Source organism: Cebus imitator, unplaced genomic scaffold (genome assembly GCF_001604975.1).
Source record: "Cebus imitator isolate Cc_AM_T3 unplaced genomic scaffold, Cebus_imitator-1.0 Scaffold187, whole genome shotgun sequence".
Lineage (NCBI taxonomy): Eukaryota > Metazoa > Chordata > Mammalia > Primates > Cebidae > Cebus > Cebus imitator.
Window position 1 is genome coordinate 3,993,332 of NW_016107502.1, and position 17,763 is coordinate 4,011,094.

The 17,763-nt window shown below is 52.4% G+C and overlaps 1 protein-coding gene and 1 long non-coding RNA gene across 2 annotated transcripts in view; one reads left to right on the forward strand and one right to left on the reverse strand.

Moving 5' to 3' along the window:
* Positions 1-4,306: 4,306 nt before the first annotated feature.
* Positions 4,307-6,988, forward strand: LOC119473805. The gene is made up of 2 exons (XR_005203043.1): positions 4,307-4,387; positions 6,843-6,988. It is a non-coding gene; the product is annotated as an uncharacterized LOC119473805 (long non-coding RNA).
* A 341-nt stretch (positions 6,989-7,329) lies between these two features.
* LOC108316293 (interleukin-21 receptor-like) overlaps positions 7,330-17,763 on the reverse strand; it is a 22,417-nt gene continuing 11,983 nt past the window's right edge. The window contains 7 exon segments of the mRNA XM_017546043.2: positions 7,330-7,576; positions 7,579-8,259; positions 10,886-10,967; positions 11,687-11,786; positions 12,237-12,412; positions 13,109-13,110; positions 13,840-13,994. Of these exon segments, the coding sequence (XP_017401532.1) occupies positions 7,508-7,576; positions 7,579-8,259; positions 10,886-10,967; positions 11,687-11,786; positions 12,237-12,412; positions 13,109-13,110; positions 13,840-13,994 (1,265 nt within the window). The 3' untranslated portion in view covers positions 7,330-7,507.

Below are 17,763 nucleotides of genomic sequence, written 5' to 3' on the forward strand. Positions count from 1 at the left end.
ACCTGCTCTAGTGGGGATAGACAGTAAATATGATGCGTAAATAACACAGACATATTAGAGGGTGTAATAAGTGTGATGGAGAAAACCGAAACCAGGCAGTGGGGTGCTGCACTTTGAAGAAAGGGACCAACCCACGTAGGCCCCATGGAGAAGGTGATGTCTGAGCAAAGACTGGACTCCATCGTTTCGTCTTGCACGAATGTGTGGGTGTTTCCTGACTGCAGATGAGCCTTCTTGTTCTTCCCTGTTGAGAATATGAAGGAAGTGCCTGCTCCTTTACTGTGAGTGGAATGGGCTCCTGGGAGGGGCGGTGCATGTGCTCGCTGCTCCATCTTCCACCGGAAGCCCCCTTCCTGGGTTCTGTCGGTGTACCTGGGGCTGGGTGGGCTGTGCAGGGCTGTGCCATACCATGGGGCCAGCAGCCGGGCCCAGGCAAACCACATCCCCAGACAGGAGGGAGGAAGGGGCTTTCACCTCCAGCTGGGGGGCCAAAAGGTGCTCAGGAATGGGGCAGGCCATGATGGACTCCAGGAAAATCACTGCCTCTTTCTGGGCCTTGACTTCCCTCCATCTCCTTCCCTTGTTAGAGCATCTGGGATGCCCAGACAGCATCCCAGGCTGAGATCTCACAGGAACTGTAGATGGTAGGGGAGCTGGGTTTATGTGTTCTTTGAATTACCGCAGAGAGCAATGCAAGCATCAAGGCATCTGGAGGGAAGCATTTATGAACTCTCTGGGAAGGAGACTGGGAAAGGCTGGGGCCACAGCCATCTTCTCTTCTAACCCGGAGCCTAGCTCAAGATGATAGAAAGACAACCCACCACTCACTGGGCATGGTAGCTCATGCCTGTAATCCCAGCACTTTGGGAGGCTGACACTATTGAATCACTTCAGGTCACGAGTTCGAGACCAGCCTGACCAACATGGTGAAACCCTGTATCTACTAAAAACGGAAAATTAGCAGGGGTTGGTGGCACATGCCTGTAATCCTAGCTACTCGGGAGGTAGAGGCAGGAGAATTGCTTGTACCTGGGAGGCAGAGGTTTCAGTGAGCCGAGATCGCACCACGGCACTCCGGCCTGGGTAACAGAATGAGACTGTCTAAAAACGAAAAAACACAAAGACAAGTCACATCTAATAAGGGCTTGTCCCACCCTCTCTTTTCGTTCTCTGAGCAAGCTGAGAGACTGATTTCTAACCCCTGCTTTATAAAAGAAAACTGAGGCTCGGCGACAGCAAATGACTTGCCCGGGTCACTCATGAGAAATGCTAGAGACTGATCTTCTTGTCCCTTTGAATGGGGTCAGCGACACGGCTTGGATGTTTGTCTTCTCCAAATCTCATTTTGAACGTGATTCTCAATGTTAGAGGTAAGGCTTGGTGGGGGGTTGGGTGATTGGATCATGGGGGCATATCCCTCATGAACAACTTAGCACCATCCCCTTGGTGATGAGTGAGTTCTCACTGTGTCAGTTCACAGGAGATCTGGGCGTTGGTTTGTTTATTTTTTGACAGTCTGGTTCTGTGGTCCAGGCTGGTGTGCAGTGGCACAATCTTGGCTCACTGCAACCTCTGCCTCCTAGGTTCAAGCACTTCTCCTGTCTCAGCCTCCCAAGTAGCTGGGACTGTAGGCACACGTCACCATACCCGGCTAATTTTTGTATTTTTTTTTTTAGTAGAGGCAGGGTTTCACCGTATTGGTCAGACTGGTCTCAAACTCCAGACCTCAGGTGATCTGCCCACCTCGGCCTCCCAAAGTGCTGGGATTGCAGGTGTGAGCCACAAGGCCTGGCTGATGTGGTTGTTTAAAAGAGTCGGTATCTCCCACTTTGCTCTCTTCTTCCTGCTCTTGCCACGTGATGTGCCGGCTCCCCCTTCGCCTTCCACTGTGGTTGGAAGCTTCCTACACAGCCTACAGAACTGTGAGCCGATTAAGCTTCTATGTAAATCACCTAGTCCCTGGTATTTCTCTTTTTTTTAATTTTTATTTTTTGAGACAGGATCTCACTCTGTCACTCAGGCTGGCGCACAGTGGCACCATCACAGCTTACTGCAACCTCTGCCTCCTAGGTTCAAGTGATCCTCGTGTCTTAGCCCCCCCTAAGTAGCTGGGATTACAGGCATGCGCCACCATGCCCATCTAACTTTTGTATTTTTAGTAGAGATGGGGTTTTGCCAAGTTGGCCAGGCTGGTCTTGAACTCCTGGCCTTAAGTGATCTGCCCACCTTGGCCTCCCAAAGTGCTAGGATAACAGGCGTGATCCCAGCCCTGCCTGGTATTTCTTACAGTGACACAAGGACTAATACAGCGTTCTTCCTTAGGATGGAAGGAGAGTCCTTACTGTGGGGGTAACATCAGAAAAATGCTAGAACACTTTCTGCTGCAAGGGGGAGAAACCCACCTCAAACCAGCTTAAGCAAAAAAAGGAAATGTATCAGCCCATTGATTCAGTCAGGATAGGCAGGGTTATGCTGTGGTAACAAACAGCCCCATGGCAGCAGCTTAAAACAACAAAGGATTGATTTCTTGCTCACAATACATGTCTGTCACAGGTGAACTGAAATTTCAGTCTGTATCTCCTCATTCAGGCAGATGGAACAGTCACCATCATCATCTGTCTCTGTGACAGAGAGGGAAACACTCTAGGGGGCGTGGCAGTCATCTGAAAAATGCTCTGCCCAAAAGTGAGACTTACCACTTCTGCTCACAACTGGCTAGTCCCCGCCAGTCATGTGGCCCCATCTGGCTACAGAGGATCAGGAGGTACAATCCTGCTATGTGCCCGGAAGGCCAAAAGCTGGAAATATTTGGTGAACAGCATAATGACGTCTATACTCATGTATCTAAATGGTCCAGGAGAAAGGTGGATTCAGGCATGGCTGGATCCAGGAGCTCAAGAGCTATTACCAGGGTTATGTCTCTATCTCTCAGCTCTGCTTTCTTGTGTATTTCTTGCTACCTCTCCCAGTCCCCTACTTACAGCTCAGTAATCCCAGCAGAAAGAGAGCATGAACCAGCTAGGGTATGTCTGTCCCTAAACTGTGCTGTTGCCAGGGGGAAGGAATGTCCTATTGGCAAGGCCTGGGTCATGTAGCGACTCCCAGAGCAGGGGCAGCCACATCCCTGGGCTACTGCAGGGGCAGATGCAGCAGCACCCACAGGGGTCTGCTAAACCTTCCTAACCTCTTGATCTATGTGCTTTCCAGCAGAGCATGGTGAAAAAGAACTGAAATGGCACCAGGAGCCAAGAGTTCTGGTTCCAACTCTGACCACTCATTCAGTGTGTGACCTCAGATCATCAGCCTGTGCTGTGCCTTCATTTCATCTGTCAGATGGATGAGTCTGCTCCTCAGCGCCTGCAGACGGTGAGGTAAGGAGTGTGTCAGCTGGGAAAGTGCTGCGATGGGTCCCCCTTCCTCTTAAGTGAGGGTCCTTAGTGATTCTGGCGTGGTCTTTTGAAGGCAAGGAGCCGCCAGTCCCACTTGCTTCTGACCCTTAGTCAGACCTCCAGGCCTTTGTCCAAGCTCTTCCCTCTGCCCTAAATAGCTGGTACACTGGTACATCTAACAACTTCTATTTATTTTTTTTTTTTAATTTATTTACTTTTTTTTTTTTTTTTTTGAGACAGAGTCTTACCCTGTCACCCAGGCTGGAGTGCAGTGGTGCCATCTCTGCTCGCTGCAACCTCCGCCTCCTGGATTCTCCTGTCTCAGCCTTCCAAGTAGCTGGGATTACAGGCGTGTGCCACCACACCCAGCTAATTTTTGTATTTTTAGTAAAGACTGGGTTTTACCATGGTTTTACCAGGCTGGTCTCAAACTCCTGACCTCAAATGGTCCATCCACCTCAGCCTCCCAAAATGCTAGGATTACAGTCATGAGCCACTGCTCCCAGCCTCCTATTCATTTTTCAAAGTCCAACCAACACCACCACCTCCCTGAAGCTCCCTGGCCCTCTTGATGTGCTGTCTGGGTTACCATCAGTAAGTGAGCTGGGACTCGCTCATGTCGGCCAAGAGAGCAGATTGTGCATATCTCTTCCCAACTCTGTGTTTAGACTGAAATCAGGCACTTGAAATTACACCACAGAAACAAGCAAATGCTACAAATCAGACTTTATTGAGTGCCTACTAAGTGCCAGGCTGGGACTAAAGGCAGTGAACAAAATAGAGTTGCTGGCCTATAGACTTGTGTTTTGTCTTCACCTTTGTCTCCAGTATCTGTTTATCTCTGTCTAGCCAACCAACCATTCTTCCTTCAAACATGTTATCAAAGCCATGAAGAGTAATAGCAAAGACGTTTGCAGCAACCTAATATGATCCTTCTATCCATCCACACATCCATCCATCCTCCGTCCACTCTCCCGCCTACTAATCCGTACTTCTAGGTGAGCCAGCTTTTGTCTCCAACTTTTTTTTTTTAAGAGACAGGGTCTTGATCTGTGACCCATGCTGGAGTGCAACAGTGCAGTCACAAGCTCACTGCAGCCTCAAACTCCTGGGCTCAAGCGATCCTCCCACCTTAGCCTCCCAAGTAGCTGGGACTACAGGCAAGCACAACCACGCCTGGATAATTCTTTTAAAAATAATTTTTGTAGAGATGGGGTCTTGCTATGTTGCCCAGGCTGGTCTTGAACTCCTGACCTCAAGTGATACACCTGCTTCGGGCTCCCCAAAGTGCAGGGATCACAGGCATGAGCCACTGTGCCCAGCCTCCAACTTCACTCCCCCATGTTTATGAGCTGAGTTCCCTTCAAAGGCGGGATTATAAGGAGCCTCATCTGCTCCAGTCCAGAGCACCCCCCATCTGGACTCAGTCAGGCCCTCCCCAGCCATCTGTATTCCCCTCCCTCACCCAGCAGGCTCTAGGTGCAGGAGAGCTGTGCTGGTTTCCTGAGAGCCTGTGGCTCAGGTGGCACCTGCAGGTGGCTCCTGGAACCTGCTGCTCTCAAGAGGGTGTGAAACCACAGCACATCTGGACCCAAGAGTCCCTAGGGTGCAGGTGTCGGTGTAGGGGTGGTGAGAGCTGCTCTCCCATACAGAAGCTGTGCTTCCACTCTCTCGCTCCCATCCAAGTCTCACACCCCCCCCGATCCCAGGCTCACAGTCCCACTCTTATAGCCATCAGTATTCTAGAACCTTCCAGCCTCCTGCCAGGAACTGAGGACTCTCATGCATTCTCTCAGCGACCTCTCCTAGCTACCCCACTTCACAGATGAGTCATGAGGGAGCCTTCGACAGGACTGACTTCCGCTGACTTCCAACCCAACCCTGCTCCAAAAGCCAGAGCTGGCTCCCCCGGCACGGCCCTTCAGCCTGCAGTCTGGCCTTTGGGGGGGACAGCAGGACCGGGCCAGCGTGGGGGTCCTCCTCCAGGCTCCTAAGACTCCCCAGGGTGCAGGTGCAGGGGGTGGAAATATTTGGTGAATGTCATAATGACTTCCATTCTCATATCTAAATGGTCCGGGAGGAATGTGCTTTCAGGCATGGCTGGATCCAGGAGCTGAAGAGCTATTACCAGGACTATGTCTCCATCTCTCAGGCTCCAGAACTGAATCACACTGCTGCTGTAGCCTTGCTTGGTCTTCAAAAAGCCAAGCCACTTCTAAGATGGGTACCCTTTGGGGGAAAACAACATATTTCCTTAAAAAATGTGTGTGTGTGTGCGTGTGTGTGTGTGTGTGTGTGTGTGTGTGTGTAGAGAGAGAGAAAGAAAGGAGAGAGAGATGAGTTTTATGCAATACCTAGCACCTACATCTAGCTTCTATACTAAACTGATATTCAGTGAGGTGCCCTGAGAATGTTGCTAAGGGGCCGGCGTGGTGGCTCACGCCCATAATCCCAGCACTTTGAGAGGCCGAAGCAGGCAGATCATTTGAGGTCAGGAGTTTGAGACCAGCCTGGCCAACATGGTGAAGCCCGTCACTACTAAAAATACAAAAATTAGCCAGGGAATGGTGGTGCATGCCTGTAATTCCAGCTACTCGGGAGGCTGAGGCAGGAGAATAGCTTGAACCCAGGAGGCAGAGGCTGCAGTGAGCCGAGATGGCACCACTGCACTCCAGCCTGGGTGACAGACTGAGACTCTGTTTCAAAAGAAAAAAAAAACGTTGCTAAGAAGTATTTTCTTAGCTTCTTAATTCACATTTCAGCAGGTTCTGTGACAAATCATTGGCACACAACTTGACCTCCCTCTAATTCTCCAGGATGACGCTGGATTGAATTGTTGAATTGGGGCAGGGTGGGGGACCACAGCATGATGTGCGGCTGGAGGGCACTGCCTGGTTTCGGCCTGCACCCTCCCTCCACGAGTGCCACGGGGGGAGGGTCCCATGAGCCTTGATCTGGCACGTAAATGGTGTTTAATAAATATCTCTTGGGTGCACAAATGGAATGTTTTAAAACTTAGTAGCTGTCTCCAAGAGACGAGACAGACTGGTTTTAAGCCTGGAAACCCCCCCAAGTGGCCCTCTGCAGGTGGAACAGCCCCACGGGTGCCCAGGCTGTTGGGGATGATGGGTGTTCTCACCCCTGCCCACCTCCTGTGCGAGCGTCTGCTGTGGCCTCAGAAGGAAGGAAGCTGACGTATACTGAGGGTCTGCTCTGGGCTGCATACTATACACAGGTGACATCACCAGTTTCCCCCAGGTGCGGCATGCCTTCCGCACTATCCGGGCAAAGAAACTCTAGCCCAGAGAGGGGAGGCAACTTGGCTCAGGTAGGACAGCCAGAAGGTGTCAGAGTCGGGATTCAGACGTTCCTCCATGGGTCGCCCAAAATCTTCCCAACCTGGGGTGGAGTCACTGTGGGCTCACTGCAAGCTCTTTCTGTTCCTGCTGGGAGGTGATAAGGAACCATATGGACTTCTTGCAGCTCCTGGAGGCAGATGCTGGCGGGCCAGGCTTGGCCTCTGCCACAAGCAATGCCCTGATCCCACAAGGTCCTGGAGGGGCCGTGGACCAGTTTGTAACACAAGACCCTGGAAAGGAGGAAGGCTGTTGTCCTCTGTTGCCCACGGACACGTTTGCTGTGCACCCTGGTACACTCGGGTGAGCTCCCTGGGTCCAGAATGCATAGAGTACCATGGGCATTATCCAGGCCAGGCCCACCAGCACGTGCAATCACACACACACGTGGACGTGTCACTGTGCCCGCACCTGAGACACACACACACGCACCGACACACAAGCACACAGACATGCACCTACACACATGCACACACACATGCACATGCACACACACATATGCACACATGCGCACACATGCACACACATGCACCTACACACATGCACACATGCGTACACTCATGCACACACACATGCGCCTACACACACGCACCTACACATGCACATACATGCACGTGCACACACACAGACACTGTAAACATCACGCTGGGCCCATCTGGGAGCCCAAAGGCTGCAGGTGTCTTCAATCACAGCCCAGGTGACCTTGACTCTGGCTCAGGGCCCAGTAGCCAGTGGCCAGCTCTGGACAGCCAGTCAGCCTCACTAGCTGGCCTGGGGTCCAGGGCTCGAGAGTGGCGACGGAATGACCACCCACTGGCCGAGGTAGCTCCGATGGGGGGGCCTTCGCCCCAGGGACTGGTGAAGTCACACTCCACAGGGCTGCTGCAGTCAGAGCCCATGAAGCCACTGTCAAACGTGTCCATATCCAGGCCGGCTGGGGGCAAGCCTGCCTCACTCTCTAAGGCCCCTCTGGGTGACCAGCCACCCCAGGGCAGTTCCCCAGCCCAGTCCTCCCCATCTGCAAGGGGTGGCTTTAGTCTGTCCAGGAGGCTTCCCAGGGGCCCTCCTAGCCCAGGACTGCCAGCCAAGACACAGCCACAGGGGAGGACTGTGGTGCCCACATCTAAGAGTGTGTCCTCTAGGCCTGGGCTGGGCTCAAGGCTGGCCTCCAGATCCAGGGCTGGGTAGCCGCCATCCTCACAGCTGCAAGGCCCGGCGCAGAGCCCCTCTGCATCTGGCACAGTCACTGTGTCGAGGGACAGCAGGCCGTACAGCCGGCCCCCCTCCTCGATGTAAGCTGAGCCTCCTGAGTTCTGGGCCGTGGCCCAGGAGCTGGGCTTGGGTGCGCTGCCAGACTCTACCAGCTCTGCCGGTTCTCGCAGGTCCATGAGCTGCAGCCTCTTGGCCGGACTCCGTGGTAGGTGGCAATGGTACCCCTCCAGGGCTGAGGGCACCTCAGGGCTCCAGGGTCCCAGCTCCAGGATGGAGGCGGTGAGGGGTGCACCCACCCATTTCTGTGAGAGAGAAAAAGAGAGTGAGTCACAGTACAGGACGAGGGTAAGGCGAGGGTTTACTTACTTTTTTACTTTTATTCTTTTGAGACAGGCTGACTCTGTTGCCCAGGCTGGAGTGCAGTGGCACCATCTTGGCTCACTGCAACCTCTGCCTCCCAGGTTCAAGCGATTCTCCTGCCTCAGCCTCCCAGGTAGCTGGTACTAATAGGCATGCACCACCACACCCAGCTAATTTTTGTATTTTTAGTAGAGATGGGGTTTCACCATATTGGCCAGACTGGTCCTGAACTCCTGACTTCAGGTGATCCACCCGCCTTGGCCTCCCAAATTGCTGCGATTACAGGGGTGAGGCACTGCACCCCAGCCAAGGTGAGGGTTTAAACTGACAGAAAGACATAGATGCAGAGACAAAAAGACATCAATAGAGAAAGAGACATGAAGACAAAGACACTGAGAGAGAGGCGGGAGAGAGAGAGAAAGAGAGAGAGAGAGGGAGGGAGGGAGGAAGGGAGAGAGAGAGGGAAGGAGGGAGGGAGGGAGGAAGAAATCGGGACCATGATGTGCTCCCACCATAGCGGGGGTCCCCACTGGTGTCCCCCTCCTACTCTGGGCCTCAGTTTCCCCACTCATAGAAGGGAGTTGCTACCCTAAGTAGCCTGACCATTCAGACAACTGGTGGCCCCATAGCCCAGGCAGGGGCTAAGATTCCTGAGGCAAGGAGACATGAGGGCAGGAGGGCCTGAGGTCTGAGTGACACCTGAGCCATCTCCTCCTTTCCCTCCTCCTTGAAGTTTCTTGAAACCCAGCACTCTGCTGGTTTCTGTGTCCCCACCAGACAGACACTTGGCCCCGGGCACAAGTCTTGTCTCTTCCATCCATGGCTGTATCCCCAGTGCCTAGCACACAGTAGGTGCTCAATAATTGTTTATTAACAAAATGAATGAGTGGAGTGAATCAGTGAAAAGCCACTTGGAAAGGCTTTTGTACTCTTTGAGGATAAAGGGTGTAGGTGATGCTGGCTGAGGCAGTGGCCCTTAAACTTGAAGGACCCTCCTTCCCTCCCCTGCCAGGACTCCCACTCATGACACCAGAATCCCCGTGCAATTGTCAAGGAAAATCCCTGAGAATGGGAATCTCCCTGTTTTGAGATCATCTTCCTCAAAAACTCATCTCAGAACCGTCATGTGGCCACCGCCACTGATTCGAAGTCACGTCTCAGCTGTGTGCCCTTAAGCCAATTACCCTCTCCATGCCTCAGTTTCCTCATCTGGAAAATGGACCTAATTATAGCACCCACCCATAGGGTTGTCGTGAGGGTTAAGTGAGTCACTGTATGTGATGCTCCTAGTGGACTCCCTGGTATATAGCAAGTGCTATATGAGTCTTGGTAAAAATCAACCCAAAATCAATGTGATATTTGAGCTTTAGGGAAGAGGAAAGGATGGGTTTTATGTGGGTTGGAGTCCAGGTTCCTCCCTGCCTGTTCTGAGCCTTGGCCTCCTCATGGGTGCCCCGGGGGCAGTGGAACACCCACTCCACGGGGGCTGCTGTGAGCATGAGAACGAGTGAGGCAGGAAGGGTGTCCAGCGCAGCACCAGCAGACAGCAGGAGCCCAATCAATGCTCTAGGTCTGTATTGTCTGACTTTCAGGCTCAGCTGCAGCAGGCAGGACTGCCCCTCTGTCACCACATCCTCTCTGTGGCAGCCCCTCCCACTGATGCAGGGTGGGTGACACAGCTGTAAATGGGCACAGACAATCCTGTGGGTGCTGGTGGGTGGTGGTGAGGTCGAGGCTTGGCAAAGATTGGTGCGTTTTGCTCCAGAAGGCCAGACCCTTCCCAGAACCCACTCCCTCTCCAACCCAGATTAAGGGCACCTGAGAAAGGACTAGGTGGGTCGGGGGGGGGCGGCAATCTGTGACTTGAGACCACCAGCCTCACTCTGTCTCCCAGTCTGGCTCCTTGCGCTGGGCAATGTTGCGTGATCTTGTTTAACTTTTCTTTTTGATTTGATTTTTTTAAGACAGCGTCTCTATCTGTTGCCCAGACTGGAGTGCAGTGGTGTGATCGTAGCTCACTGCAGCCTAGGAACGATCCTCCTGCCTCTGCCTCCCAAGTAGCTGGGACTACAGGCATGCACCATTTCGCTTGAATGATTTTTAAACTTTTTGTAGAGATGGGGAGGCAGAGTGGTTGTAGGGGGTCTCCCTATGTTGCTCAGGCTGTTCTCAAGCAATCCACCTGCTTTGGCCTCCCAAAGTGCTGGGACTGCAGACATGAGCCACCGTACCAATTCACCCACTCACAGTCCTGGCAGTGAACTCTCCCTGCAGAACTGGGCATATCTCAGGAGTGGCAATGGTCTGGCAGTATCCCAGGCAATGCATACTTTTGAAACTATTAAGCAGCTGAAGGATACCTGGTCAAATCTTGTTTAATTCTCCTGCCAATTCTGCACCACAAGAATAACTGTCTGCACTTGGCACGTGGGGAAACTGAGGCCTGGCTTGTGGCTTGACTGAGATCTGGATGCTCTAGGCCTGTGGGGTGAGACTGGGGGGCCTGGGGTGAGGGGAGATGGGGCTCCTGAAGAGGAGGAGGGGCTCATCACAGGGTGGGGTGCTCACCTTGAAGTCTCCTCCGTAGCACTGGCACAGAGGCAGGAAGAAATTCTTGGGGCTGCGGATGACCCATGTCTTCTTCCACAGCCTGAGGGGCAGAAAGGGTGAGGCCCCTAACTCACCAGAGGCCAGCCTGGCTTCCCATTTGGACACTCCCCAAATTTATCCTACAGGAGCTTCTGAGTATCACAAGATGCAACCCAGGCGCCTCCCTCTTTCCCCAGGGCTTGGTTCTCCCATCTGGGAGCAGCGAGTCTCCCCTGCAGGCTCCTGAAGTGGTATTGAGGTTATGTTCTTGGCTGCCTGTGCTGTGCTGGGCAAATGCTGCCCCTTCTGAGCCTCAACTTCTTTATCTGCACCCAGGAGTGCACAGAGAGGCCATTTCAGAGGTGTGGAGTATTGCACCCACCTCTTCACCACCACCTGGTGGCCCCTGATGCTCGGGCTTCAAAGCTTAAAATCCACTGGACAAGATCACAGCTGTGGTCCCTGTTTAAGGACCCAGAGTTTCAATCCCAATTTCTCCACCTCGAAGCTGTGTGACTTTGGGCAAATTCCTTGACCCCTCCATGCCTCAGTTTCCCCATTTGTAAAATAGGGGCAACTGCAGTGTCTTAAGCTCATAGGGCTGCCATGGGAGTGAAGTGAGTGCCCTGCACGGTGTCCAGCATGCAGTGGCTGTGAGCTGGTTATTATCCCGTCACTGTCATTGTGGTCATGATGACAGGCATGTTCTCCAACCCTGGGTGTGCCATAGAGGGGCAGCGGCCCAGCCCGACCACCTCCCTGCCTTCCTCATGGCCTCACCTCCACACTGGGTGGGTCTTCTGGCCCCAGAAGACAGGAATGAAGACTATGACAAGCAGAAGGAGAAGCAGCAGGTGAGGGTTCCAGCCTTCCTTTAACTCTGGGAAGGAAGCAAAGAGTTAAAGGGCACCAACTCTACCAGAGGCCACGTGGGGTGGGCATGGTGGGAAGTGGGTCTGGGGTAGAGTGGAAAGGGGTGGGAGAGGCTGCTACTGCTAGTGTCTTGAAGTGAGGTGGTTCAAATCTTGTTCTCATTGCTCATCCCAGAGAAGTAACTTCATTTCTCTGAGCCTCAGTTATCTCATCAGAAAAATGGGGCTGTTCCCACTTCAGAATTAGGGGTATCAAATGCCTAACAGAAACAGCAGCAGCTGGCATCCAGCACAGGGCCTGGCCAGCAGAGGCTCTAGAAATGGCACTGAAGGGCTACATCTGGGGATGAAGAACTGAACACCTCCCAGCTGTGCCAGAAAGCTCAGGGCTTAGCGTGGCTAGACCAGGACAAGATTTGGTACCAGGAGTGGGGTGTCCATCCCAGCTTCACACCTACCCTCTGACTGGGTCTGAAAGATGACCGGGTCACTCCACTCACTCCAGGTCCCCTGGTAAGAGGAGCCAGGCATGGGCCCTGCCCCCACCTGCAGCTCATAGCTCAAGTCTTTGCGGAACTCCAAGGGGAGGAGGGAGACACTTCTCGAGTACACTGAGATCAGCTTTCTCCTTGGACTCAGCCAGTACAAGGAAAGGATGCACCAGGTCAGGCTGCAACCAGGCCAGCCCCTGCCTCCAGCAGAGCCACCTCTTTCCCAGCTTCCATCAGAGGGGCTGAGCATCTCTTTTCTTCCCACAAGAATCAGGCTTATGCCTGAGTAGCCAGACTCAGGCATGGGCAGCACAGACTCACCAGCACTGCCTGGCCCTTGCCTGTGATAGGATGTTCTGTTTGATTTCTCTTTGATTCCAATTCACCCATTCACCGTCCTGGCAGTGAACTCTCCCTGCAGGACTGGGCATATCTCAGGAGTGGCAATGGTCTGGCAGTATCCCAAGCAATGAATACTTTTGGAATTCTTCAACAGTTGAAGACCCTCTCAACTGATGCATTGGTATAAGTTTCAATACATCAATTGAGAATGTCTTCAACTGTTGAAAATTCCAAGAGTTGACATACTGACATTCCCAACAGTGGGCATTTCTAGAAGTCTTTAACTACAGACATCCTAGCAATAGATACCTCTGGAAATCTTCCACTGGGAACTTTCTAAAGTATGGTACTCATGGACATCTTCAGCTGGGGCCATTCTAAAGGATGGGCAATCCTAGAACTCTTCAGCTGTGACTGTTCTATCATTATTACTATTTTTATTTTTTAGAGACAGGGTCTCACTTGTGACTATTCTAAATAGTGGGCTGGAAGGACACCTCTCAAAGCCTTCGTGTTTGAAACAATGGGCCCTCTAACCCTGGACTTTTTTTCTTTTTTGAGATCGAGTCTTGCTGTTTTGCCAAGGCTAGAGTGCAGTGGCACAATCCCAGTTCACTGCAACATCTGCCTCCTGGATTGAAGCAATTCTCCTGCCTAAGCTTCTAGAGTAGCTGGGATTACAGGTTCATGTCAACATACCCACCTACTTTTTGTACTTTTAGTAGAAACAGAGTTTCGCCATGTTGTCCAGGCTGGTCTCAAACTCCTGACCTCAAGAAATCCACCTGCCTTGGCCTCCCAAAGTGCTGGGATCACAGGTGTGAGTCACCACACCAGGCTGGACCTTTTAATCACTGATACTTCTGGAACTCTCCAACTATGACCATTCTAAGCAAGTGGGAATCTTCCAGATTGCTGCATTCTTGAAATTTCTTCTATTGTGACTACACTAGACCTGGGGTGGAGCCTGGGGAAGGGACAGTCTCTTTGGCATGCTGACAGTGGAGGGGACAGGCATGGAGAGGACAGATTATTCAGGGGTCTCCTACCTTGGGGAGAAGTGAGGGGAGGGAGGATGGCCCGCTGTAAGGGAGTGCTCGCACCCTTGGTCTCTGTTCTTGGCCATGAATGACGTTGCTCGCCCGTCTCTCCCACACAGATGCCCTTGCACTCCCTTCTCTCCCCTCCCCTTCACCCACTTAGCTGCACTGATCCCCACATTCCTCACCACAGCCCAGGGGTCTCCCCGGTTCCTGTACTGCAGCTCATACTGAAGCTTGCCCTTCAGAATGAAGAAGTCAGGGTCTTCGTAATCTGAACGCCAGGAGATATTATACTGTCCTGAGAAGGTCACGGTCACGTTGAAAGGGGGAGCTGGCTTGACTGGGTGGAGAAACCCAGGAAGAGAAAATGGCATGCGATTTCGCTGCATGTGAAAAGGATTTGCTGAAGGGAAGAAGTCCTATCTGCCCCCGGCCCTGCCACCATGCCTGACCCATCATTGATGAGATGGAGACAGACAACCCTGAGAGACTTTGCGCAAAGTACTCCTGACTCCGGGCTTCCGTGTATTCTTCTGGAGCCTGAGAGATTTAGACTTGATCAGGATTGCAAACTCGGGGGCGGGCAGGTCACAGAGATGGGTGAAGCAGGTTTAGGCATTGTGAAGAAATGAAAGTGAAAAGTGAATGGCTCCAGCAACAGAGAGCGGTCAGCTTTTCTAAGTTTTCTAGGGAAGCACACACATGCACACGTATACACACACACACACACGTATACACACACACGCACACATATACACACACACGTACATGCACGCAAGCACATGTACACATGCACATGCACACACACACACATGTGCACACCCACGCGTGCCCACACACGTACACACACGTATGCAAGCACATGTATACATGCACACACATGTGCACACACATGCATGCACACACATGCATGAATGCACACACATACACATGCACGCACACACACATGCACGCGTGCACACACACACACACACACACACACACACATGAAATCTGAAATCCTTTCTATGCACCGAAGGGCAAGTTTCAGTATGAGCTGCCGAATGGGAAACAGGAGACCCCCGGAATTATCATGTGAAATCTCACAAGGATTTTTTCCCCTTAGAGACACACTCTCACTGTGTTGTCCAGGCTGGAGTGCAGTGGTGCGATCATAGCTCACTACAGCCTCAACCTCCTGGGCTCAACCCATCCTCCCACCTCAGCCTCCCAAGTAGTTGGGACTACAGGTGGGTGCTACCACACCTGGATATTTTTTTTTCTATTTTGTACAAACAGGGTCTCACTATGTTTGCCCAGGCTGGTCTCAAGCTCCTGGCTTCAAGCGATCCTCCCACCTCCGCCTCCCCAAATGCTGGAATTGCAGGTGCAAGCCATTGTACTCGGCCTATCTTAAGTTTTAAAGTTAACTCCCCATTCAAAAATGTTCTGAGCAATGTGCTGGCAGATCCATTCATTTTCCATTTCTGTTCTAAATGATGGTATCATTTTCTCTCAACCCCAGCTACTTCAAGAAGTTGAAGACTCTTCTTAGCATGAATGCTAATGGTGAGGGTTGCCATTTACTCAGAGCCTGCCTGGCTGCCCTGCTCTGGGCAGACACCCCACAGTGGCTCTGGGAGGCTGATCTGATGGTCCTCATCTTTCAGCATCTCCCAGCAAGGGCAAGGGCCAACCCCTAGGCCATAACAGTGAGTTTCATGGACAGCCCCAAGATGAAGGTCAAAGCTGGCATTCTCGTTTTGCTCCATCTGAAGGACATTCCATGGACTTGAGCAGAACACAATATGTTAAGGGCCTTAAATTCCTCTCTTGTAAAATGAGCCCAGCTTCTGTATCATGAAACTTCAAGCTCAAAGGGATGAAGCTACTTAGCAGGAGGCAGTAACTTCAGGGGAACCAAGTGACAAGTATCTACTAGTGTCAGAGAGGAGTTGCAGGCCTCTGGCCTCATCTTCTCCACTTTCTCTCTTTGCCTCCCTCCCCCCCTCCCTTCTTGCCTCCCTCCCTTCCAGCCTCCCTCCCTCCCTTCCTCCCTCCCTTCCTTCCTCCCTTCCTGCCTCCCTCCCTCCCTTCCTTCCCCCCTTCCCCCCCTCCCCCCCCCCTCCCTCCCTCCCTCCCTCCCTCCCTCCCTCCCTTCCTCCCTCCCTCCATTCCTTCCTCCCTCCCTCCCTTCCTTCCTCCCTCCCTCCATTCCTTCCTGCCTCCCTCCCTTCCTTCCTCCCTCTCTCTCTTCCTTCCTTCCTTCCTTCCTTCTCTCCTTCCTTCTTTCCTTTCTTCCCCTCCATCCCTCCTTCCCTCCCTCCCTCCCTCCCTTCCTTTCTTCTCTTTCTCTCTCTCTCTCTCTTTTTCTTTCCTCTCTTCTTTCTTTTCTTTCTTTCTTTCTTTTATTTTGGACACAGAATCTTTCTCTGTCACCCAGGCTGGAGTGCAACGGCATGATCTTGGCTCACTGCAACCTCCACCTCCCAAACACAAGCGATTCCATGGCCTCAGCCTCCCAAGTAGCTGGGACTATAGGTGCATAGCACGCCTGGCTAATTTTTGTATTTTTAGTAGAGACGAGGTTTTCCCATGTTGGCCAGGCTGGTCTTGAACTCCTGACCTCAAGTGATCCGCCTGCCTCAGCCTCTCAAAGTGCTGGGATTACAGGCGTGAGCCACCACGCCTGACCATCTGCTCCACTTTCCATCTGCCACCGTCTAGCACTCCGCACATCTCACCCTGTGATGTTTTTACCATGTGCTCCCCTCGCTGGACTCTCAGCTCCTTGTAGTGGAAGTTTTGTCCTCTGCATTTAGTCTGTGCCCGCAGTTCCTAGAACACAGCCTGGGACACAGCAGGCCCTCAATAAATATTTGACAAGTTAGGCTGGGTGAGGTGGCTCACACCTAAGGGAGACTGAGGCAGGAGGACTGCTTGAAGCCAGGGACACAGCAAGATCCCAACTCTACAAAAAAATTTAAAAATTTGCCGGGCACGGTGATGTGCACCTGTAGTCCCAGCTACTCAGGAGGCTGAACTGGGAGGATCGCTTGAGCCCAGGAGTTCCAGGCTGCAACGGGCTGTTATATATTCATATACATTTGTCAAATTAACAAATGAACCTTTCAAGGCTTCCAGAAAGGAGCTCTGAGGCTGCCTGATCCTGAAACATGGCTGAGGGCTCCCACTATGCCCCAAGGTGACAGAGGTGCACTTTTTTTGTTGTTTTATCTTGTTTTGTTTTTGTTTGGTGGGGATGGAGTCTCGCTCTGTCGCCAGGCTGGATCTCAACTCAGTGCAACCTCTGCCTCCCGGGTTCAAGCGATTCTCCTGACTCAGCTTCCCAAGTAGCTGGGACTACAGGCACACACCACCATGCCCAGCTATTTTTTTGTATTTTTAGTAGAGACAGGGTTTCACCATGTTGGCCAGCATGGTCTCGATCTCTTGACCTTGTAATCTGCCAGTCTTGGCCTCCCAAAGTGCTGGGATTACAGGCGTGAGCCACCGCGCCCAGCCGAGGTACACATTTTACAGAATGTCACGGTGATCACCGGGTTATTGCTATTGCTGTTCCAGCTATGGGATGTATGTGACTGAAATCATTTCTAACCCCTCTTTTGTCTTCCCTGGGGCAGGTGGAGGCTGGCTCAGGGCTTCCCTGTGTGGCCTGGGTGAAGATCAGTCCCAGTAGACACCAGCGTGCTAAGAACTGCCCCGTGGGTGCTCCGGAGATGTTTGCAAAGCCTGGGGATCGGGAAGGGGGCTGCTCAGCCCAGCAAGGCTTGGGCCCAGGAGGAAGAAGGGACCCTGAGTAGGAGGTGGTCAGAAAATCACTTACTGGCTGGGTGTGGTGGCTCAGGCCTGTAATTCCAGCACTCTGGGAGGCTGAGGCGGGTGGATCCTGAGGTTAGGAGTTCGAGACCAGCCTGGCCAACATAGTGAAACCCCGTCTCTACTAAAAATACAAAAAATTAGCTGGGTGTGGTTGTGAGCACCTGTAATCCCAGCTATGTGAGAGGCTGAGGCAGGAGAATCGCTTGAACCCAGGAAGTGGAGATTGCAGTGAGCCGAGATTGCACCACCGCACTCCAGTCTGGTGACAGACTCCGTCTCAAAAAAAA